This window comes from Mycetomoellerius zeteki, unplaced genomic scaffold (genome assembly GCF_001594055.1).
Source record: "Mycetomoellerius zeteki isolate Tzet28-1 unplaced genomic scaffold, Tzet1.0 scaffold838, whole genome shotgun sequence".
In the NCBI taxonomy this organism is placed as follows: Eukaryota; Metazoa; Arthropoda; class Insecta; order Hymenoptera; family Formicidae; genus Mycetomoellerius; species Mycetomoellerius zeteki.
Genome location: NW_017257871.1, coordinates 713 through 9,285, shown reverse-complemented (window position 1 = coordinate 9,285; position 8,573 = coordinate 713). Strand labels below are relative to the sequence as shown.

At 30.2% G+C, this 8,573-nt stretch overlaps 2 protein-coding genes and 1 pseudogene across 2 annotated transcripts in view; all 3 read right to left on the bottom strand.

Moving 5' to 3' along the window:
• The window catches only part of LOC108730078 (uncharacterized), a 7,234-nt gene extending 5,900 nt beyond the window's left edge, over nucleotides 1–1,334 (bottom strand). Inside the window, exons 1-2 of the mRNA XM_018459565.1 lie at nucleotides 1,194–1,334; nucleotides 690–1,085 (exon numbers count right to left, since the gene is read on the bottom strand). Coding sequence (XP_018315067.1) covers nucleotides 690–1,085; nucleotides 1,194–1,334 — 537 coding nt within the window. The remainder of the gene's footprint in view (nucleotides 1–689; nucleotides 1,086–1,193) is intronic.
• A 925-nt stretch (nucleotides 1,335–2,259) lies between these two features.
• Nucleotides 2,260–4,651, bottom strand: LOC108730077 (odorant receptor 13a-like). Its single transcript, XM_018459564.1, has 5 exons — nucleotides 4,468–4,651; nucleotides 3,716–3,946; nucleotides 3,304–3,632; nucleotides 3,088–3,200; nucleotides 2,260–2,458 (listed from the first exon to the last, which is right to left on the bottom strand). Exons 1-5 carry the CDS (start codon nucleotides 4,649–4,651, stop codon nucleotides 2,260–2,262), a joined length of 1,056 nt encoding a protein of 351 aa, XP_018315066.1.
• Nucleotides 4,652–7,267: 2,616 nt separating this feature from the next.
• Nucleotides 7,268–8,363, bottom strand: LOC108730076 (uncharacterized; annotated as a pseudogene).
• Nucleotides 8,364–8,573: the final 210 nt, after the last annotated feature.

The window sequence follows — 8,573 nt, the reverse complement described above, 5'->3', positions numbered from 1 at the left end:
AAGAAGTTTATTCTTCGCCTATTCAATCAGAGCAACATTTGAGAAATCGTATCGTAGCTGCAGCGAACAGAATATCGCAAGAACAGTGCCTGGCTGCTACAAGAGCCGTGTTTGACAGATGCAATGCTTGTATTGCTGCAAGAGGTGCACATTTCGAACAAAATCTTCATTAAAAAGTTTATAAATAAAATAATTAAAATAATAAATTAAATATATTTTTTTCTTTTTTCGTGATTTCCTGCGAAACAAAGCAAAAAGGAGCATATGTCTATAGGACTTTTTTTCTTAGTTTTTTACTCCTCTACACGCTCCCGAAGTTTTGCCATTTAATTTGGAAACACCCTGTATATATAAATTGTATATTGTATATACAAGAATAAATAATTTTGTATTATTTTTATATCTATTTAATATAAATAAAGCAAAACTTTTACATCTTAAGCATGTTGTCTATATTTGGCAGACAATGAAATGATTTTTATTAATAAACATAATAAAAATTTTTTATGCATAGCGGAATACATTTTTATACGTATACGTACATATGTTTCAAAATAAAAATTGCTATAACCTTTAAAGTGACAAAAAAAAATACCGTTAAATAATAATTTAACAGTACCTTGATTTGCAATACTTGCTAGTATTAATGCAATAACATCGATGACGCAGAAAATTTTGTGCATTCTCACAGGTGCATTTAAGTATCTCATAAAGCATTTCGATGGTACTGGATATTCTAGCATAGTATCCTTTGTTATGTTGACATGCTTGTATTCATTCAGAATAGCGTTTAGTCCATACATTATGGAACTAAAACAACCGAAGCCCAAAACTAAACAACAGAGGGTCCTTCCCATAAAAGCATGTTTCCTCATGATAGCACGCTCTTTTATGTTTTCAATTGTCAAATAATCCTCCATAACAGATCTATAATTTGTAGCCAAATTTTTTGCGTAAATGCGAAACCATATCGCCTTCAGCACACCAAGTATTGCGCAACAGATTAACATGAGACAATCTACGCTTGTCTCCGCGTCAGTGCAGCCCAAATAAACCTCGAAACTAGATTTGATAAGCATGAAGGCCTATTGACATATTTTTATATAATATAATATCTAATAGACATTAGTATACGTTATCTTCGAAGGATCGTGCGTCACTGATCATTGAGGCAGAATTCTCAAGATGCATACCGGACCAGAAATGCCTACGACATATCGTATCAGCGAATAAATATTATGAACTTGAAATGGCCAGATACCAATGGACCACGCTACCAATTTAAAAGGGGTTATCGCGTATGCGACATCGTCCTTCCATCGTTCACTAGCCATTGGGTTAAAGTAATGACTGTAACTGCTATCAATAACCGGTGATATGTTCGATAACGTCCATCTATGTTCCGGCTCTGCTCATTTTTTATTCATTTTGAAACCTATATTAGCCTACCTCTATGCTCTTAACATTATCGCAGAATATAGAGAACTGTGTTGCGCAAAATTTGCTTTATAAGAACTTATATGTTTTTTTTAGTCATCACACTTATCGAATGATTGCTTCCTGCTCTCGTATATGAATTGTCAAGAAAAGAACTTTATCTCTCGTACTATGTGCATTCTGAGTTTCGATCATATTATGTTTTATTTTGTCTTAGTTTCTTTATATCATTTTGAATATGAATGTTGTGGATTTACTTCTTCTGAACATGAAAATATTGTGCGGATTAATAGATTTTTTAATTCTAATAATAAAATTAATTTTATGTATATCTCAATAATTTTATATACTCTTTGATAAAATATCTGTGTCAAATAAAAAAAATTAATTTTAGACATAAATACATTTATAAGGTGATTTTTACAACTAAACTTTTCCATTCATAAAATTTTATCATGGAATATTAGCCTGTTTCTTAAGGAAATTCTAAATAATGATCTTTTCAAATAATTTGTTTGTTTGTAATATTTTTTTAAGAATATTAGTTTACATAGTACACAAATTAAAAAATTAATATCACTATATATATTGGCCTAAAATTTTGCACAGCTTTTTCTAAATAATGTGTGATATATGATACATAAGAGATATTATTTGTCGCGAGCATTATTTATCCTTTTTTAACATTTAATAAACAACAAGAATAAAATAATTTCATGAGCGTTGCGAGCGTCAAGTGGAATGCACCCTTAGTTACGGTAATTTTATCAATTAAGTTGATGAAGCAGTTGGCTGGACAAGCCAACTCTTACTGATTCCACGTCAAGCGTGGAAATTCTCGAAGAATTTCCACCTCCTCCTCCTCTGCGCAACTGATTTTCTATTTATCCTGATGATACCTTCGACTCGGTGATTAACCGTTTCGATCGCACCACCGATCCTCTCCCGCAGGGCACCTACACCATCGGCCCTGACTATTTCGATCTCGAGGAAATCCGAGCTGCCATAGCCGGACAACCTCCTGGAACTCACATTCTAGTGTTCATTCCCAGTTCCCCCTTTCCTTATCTAGTCCCGATCGACCTTTTCAATGACCTCTTCCCTCCTTCCACTGTCATAATTAGAGAAATTCAATAAATCAACATGTATCGCCTCACCGCTCATATAGAAATATAGACTCACGCTCGTCCTATGTCAACATTCTCTAGCGGTACAAATGTTCTTATTCTTTTATAACCAGCCAGCGATTTTTGCAATCATTTATTGTAACATGTAGATAACCGAGTTTCATTTATTCTAACATGAATATAAAATTAATTTTTACATTAATCTATAGAAATAATTTATTACTTCTAAGCGCGTATAGTTAAACTGTAATTTATGTTTAGCAATAAATTAGAACATTGTTAAGATGATTGCTACCCTTTCATTTTAAAACTCAAAAACGACCTCGAACTTCATCACCTTTCAGAAATCGCACGTAGTCCAGTCCCGAGTTACAAGGATTAGGTTCCTTGACTCGAAATTAGAACCAACGTACGCCCTGCTCGTAGGAAACAGGTGTTATAGCGTCCCTTCGGGACGTTAACCCATATTCCGGAGCGATAAGAAGTGCGTCCGACTCTCAGGTATTCGCCTCTGCGCGTATACCTGTGAGATAAAGTCTGCACGTCCTTCCATATCTTCTCCATCTCCATCCTTGTCTCTCCCATTCGATATCTAATTTCCAAGGGCTTGGACGTAACAGTATCAATACATTTTTTCTTTTATAAATTCAAATTATCATTCATATAAATTATATATTTATAATTTGTAAAATTATCTTTTTACTTGTATTATATAGTATGTTGTATTTCACATCTTTACCATTACACGAAGTACAGATAAATACGAAAGAGATGATTTTAGGATGCTTACGTAAGTTGTCAAATTTACCACGATAAAATTTCCAGCTTGCAAGGTGACTGGAGAATCTGAACACATAATAATGAATATCATATGTCTCGTTAGCTTTGCAGGAAAATTGTACCAACTGCTTTGATAAATAGAAAGCCCTATTTCCTCCATTTCGGATTTTAAATAATCGCCAATAACACTATATAAAGTTAACTGTGTTATAAAAGTACTTTGTACCATTATATTTTTTGTAATTAAAACAACGTTGTTTTCACCTAGTTGTAAAATAAGTTGAAATCCTGAAAAAAAATTTTTTTTATATAAATTTATATATCATAATATGATTTGCAAAATAATTATAAGTAATATATCATTCACACACCCATTATGCACAAAAGAATACTGATAATAAATAATTCTATCAGCAAAACGAAACTAATCATTTCGGCAAGTTCTCTGGCCAGTTTTATTAAGTATTTATGCCTTTCAATTAGTACGTTGAAACGATCGTAGATATGCGGCTCTTTGACATCAAAATCAAGGAAATTGGCTCTCAGAATTTTCATTTGACCGCAAATGTGCAATGTAGCATTCAGAAACAAAGCGTCGTTACCTTTTAATCATTAAAGAAAATGATACAGCCTATAGTAACACACTAATAAATATGCAGAACGATGTTAATACTTTTTTAATATACATAAAGCAAAACTTCCATGCTTTAACAATGTTGTCTAAGTTAACACAATGAAAGTATTTGCATTAATAAACATAATAAAAATTTCTTACACTGAAAAAAAATGCTGTTGATTCAATTAAAATCTATATTACGGGCTGTCACTAGCATAAGTGATTAATTTATGTATATTTTTATTGACATAAAGGCCATGATTATTGAAATAATAATTTATGTCTTTATGTCAATAAAAATATACATAAATTAATCACTTATGCTAGTGACAGCCCGTAATATAGACTTTAATTGAATCAACAGCATTTTTTTCTCAGTGTATGTATAGAATGTACTTATATGTACGTAATATGCATATGTGCATTTTAAAATAAACATTGTTAATATCTTCAAAGATTAAATACAACGAAAAAATAAAAAGACGTCAAATAACATGCTGACAATACCATGATTAGTAGTACTCGCTAGTATTAATGCAATAACTTCGACGAGGCAAAAGATTTTATGCATGCTTACTGGAGCATTTAAGAACTTCATAAAGCATTTCGATGGTACTGGATACTCTAGCATGGTATCCTTTGTTATATTGACATGCTTGTATTCATTCAGAATAGCAATTAGTCCATACATTATAGAACTAAAGTAAGCAAAGCCCAAAATAAAACAGCACAGAGTTCTTCCCATAAAAGTATGTTTCCGCATGATGGCACGTTCTTTTGTATCTTTAATTGTCAAATAATCATTCATGGCAGAGCTATAATTGTTAGCCAAATTTCTTGCGTAAATGCGAAACCATAATATCTTTAACACACCAAGTATTCCACAAAAGATTAACATGAGACAATCAATGCTTGTCTCCGCGTCAGTGCAGCCCAAATAAATCTCGAAACAAGGTACGACAATCATAAGGACCTATTGACACGTCTTCATATAATAAAATATCAAATAAACATTAGTTTATGTTGTCCTCAAAAAATCGTATGTTATTGATCATCGAGGTTATACTCAGAAAGTACATACCGCCGAAGAGAGGCCAAAGACATATCGTATCAATGAATAAGCGTTACTAACTTGAAGTGGCCAGATACCAATGGACCACGCTACCAATTTAAAGGGGGTTATCGCATATGCGACATCGTCTTTCCATCGTTCACTTGCCATTGGGTTAAGGTAATGACTGTAACTGTTACCAATAACCGATGATGTGTTCGGTATAACGTCCATCTGTGTTTCGGCTTATTTTTTATTCATCTTGAAAACCTATACCAGCCTGCCACTATGCTCTTAACACATTATCATAAAATATAGAGAATTATGTTATTATACCCATAACTGTTGCTCAATAAGAATTTGTGAGAGTATATTTTGTTAGCTGTTGCTTAACGATCGTTTCATGCTATAATCATGCATGAAATGTCTAGAGAAACTTCATCTCCTGCTTATACTACCCTTATACTACGTTATAGTTCTGTATTACATTTTATTTCGTCTAGATAATCTTTATATCATTTCAACTGTGAATGTTGTAGAATTAGTTCTTTTGGGCATAAAGATATACAGTATGGATGAGTAGATTATTTTTTAAATTTTGTTCTATATATTCACATTACGAAAACTAGTTAAAGAATATTATACGCTACAAGTAAGTAATTTTATATATTAATAACTTTATATATACTTAGACAAAATTTCTTTGTCAAAACAAATATAAAAATTAATTTTAGACAGAGATATATTTGTCAGATGTTTTCTACAATTAAATTTATCTATAATATTTACAGAATTTTATCACAAGATGTGTGATCTTATAATAGTTACGAAAAAAATTTTAAGGAATTTTCGAATAATTACAATAGTTTGCTTGTAATGTTCTTCTAAGAATGTTAAATTTTTATGCAATGTAAATTAATTGTCAATATTATACATTATATGTCCTGTTTTACAATTATATATGTAATTGTCTGAGGTGTTGACTAAATTGTTTATTTACTTAAATCTTCCTGAAATCATTTTATTATCTAATTATTTTACACATGATGTAGATAAATGTCTGAGAACAATTTTATAGTAAAACAATTATATTAAACATTTTTAAAAAAATGTCTTGAATAGTTTTTTAAATATGAAATTTTACTCAAAAAGAGTGAAAAATGTCATTTTTTTAAGAAGTGAAATATTTTCTTTGTTCTCAAAAAATGGCCGTATTTTCACTCTGTTAGAGTGAGATTTTACTTCAAGAAATTTAGAGAGAGAAAGAGAGTAGATTAAACATGAATTAATTAAAAGTTGTATAATTTCTTAAAAAAATTAATTATTCCTGAAATTTTAAAAAATTTTAAATTAATTGCAAAAATTGTTATTATTCTTTAATTACCATGTGCATTTAATTGAATATACATCTATATGTGAATTCAGAACGATACATGTTTCAACTTATATACGTATCATTTACAAAACACATGTATATACATATAATATTATATTTACTATCGTTTAAGTAAGGGAAACTAATTGCGGTCAAAGCTAGATGTTGGAATAATTAATAAAGTTATTATTAATGTAATATTAATTTGCTTTTTGACATCTAAATGTGCATTTACAATGCTATTATAGAAATAATTTTTTTAGGGACTTACATAACAATCCTCGTATATTTTACTCCCTTCTCACACAATTTTTACGTATTAAATAATCAATTAAAGACTTTATTACAAAGTTAATAAAATAAGATTTAAAATTGAATATTAAAATTAAAATTATACACGGTGTCCAGTATGTTTTGACAAAGCATTCGTGTGTGAATGGAGCGGACTAAAGTAAGTCGAAAAATCTTTTGCTATTTTGCAATTTCCATAATCTTAAAAATTATTAATTGAAAACTATAAGAATCAGTATGTTCTGAGTACATTTTCAACATTTTACATGCTTACAATTATTATTCTTATATAATAATAACAATGTATAACAAATGAATCCAAGTTTTTATGCTGAACAAAAATGCTTACATGCTACATAAACTTATGGCGTTTTGTAATTAGTAATTGTTTATTTATTTAAACCCTTCTTATCTAACTATTTCGTTATCTAATAATTTTTTGTATAAATAGTACGTTTACAGATGATAATAATAATGACCTGAGAGTGACACTTCTTTGTCATAAATATTCAAAATTACAATCAAAAAATGAATATGGTTAAAGAAACTGCAATATATTGAAATATAAATGTATATTCTGTTTCATTTATCTACACCTCATTATCTAAATGCCATATGATATATAATAAACAAATAATATCATACAGTAATTGGATTATTCCACTGCCATCTGTATAAACGATATATATGACAATGCAGTTTTCAGAATATCTGTAATAGTGCTTCGAGTTACATAAAAAAATTTTCCGGCAGTAAGTTGAAGAGGGATCTTCGTTCTTATCATAATAAATATGAAATCCTTCACTACAGAGGGCGACAGTTTATGCCACGTTGTACTATATATTGCCAAAACGATCGATTCACTTTGTTTTCGTAAAGCTTCACCGGCGTGCGTAAACAAGAAGGACTGCACAATATAGAACTGGACGATGATCATACTTTTTAATACACTTTTATGCCACGTTGTACTATATATTGCCAAAACGATCGATTCACTTTGTTTTCGTAAAGTTTCACCGGCGTGCGTAAACAAGAAGGACTGCACAATATAGAACTGAACGAAGACCATACTTTTTACTACACTAGTATAATCTTGATCCTTAATGGACATAATCACACCCGTTCCTGAAAAGGACATTTTCTTGTTTTTTTTTTCTGGATCATTTCTTGCTCTTAGATACAATCGATACTTTATTTTGGTATTACACATTTTTGGTACAATTCTTTCTTAACAGCACTTATCCGTTGTATCAAGCAATTTATTAGAAATATATGACGATTTTTGCAAGTTTCAACATTATTAATCAAATTTCTGTAAATCTATTTTCATAAAGTTTAATATTTATAATATAACACTTAGTAAAGTAAAAACGATAAAAAGTTTTATTAGTTATAAAGAAAATGAATTGCCAATTGCAACACATAAATACCTGAAATCGCAATGGAAATAGTAGTTATTGATAAACGAAATAAGACATTGAGATTGAAGGTGTCTTCGATATTTCTGGCCAGTATTATCAGTTTGTAATGTCTTCTGATCCAAGATCCCAATATGCTACGATAATGATTCCTTTCGTTGGTACTTTTACCAACGAGTTCAATAAAGCGAATTCTTAGGAGTTCTAATTGACCACAGAGGTGCATAGTAATAGCAAAGAAGAAGCAATCGCTTGAACACTCAGCCATATAGAGTATGAAAGTCTGAAATATTTGCGTGAGAAAAAGTACTTTGTATGTAGAATATGAAATCCTTCCGAATAGACATGTTGACGGAATAACAAAATTCCATAAAACTTCTGTGTTATTGCCAATAATTACGACCTATTAAAATATTTCAAGATGTGTTATACAATTTTACATTTATAAAAGACAAACGACAAATGTATATTAAACGTA

Bases quoted from the DNA above. Each gene is read 5' to 3' on its own strand.
- LOC108730077 (XM_018459564.1), bottom strand. From the start codon at position 4,651: ATGTATGGACTAATTGCTATTCTGAATGAATACAAGCATGTCAATATA. The intron at 3,947-4,467 runs GTATTGTCAGCA...AATGATTAAAAG, and splicing joins AGCGAGTACTACTAATCATG to GTAACGACGCTTTGTTTCTG. The intron at 2,459-3,087 runs GTATACGCGCAG...TGTGAGTTCCAG, and splicing joins GTGCAGACTTTATCTCACAG to GAGGTTGTCCGGCTATGGCA.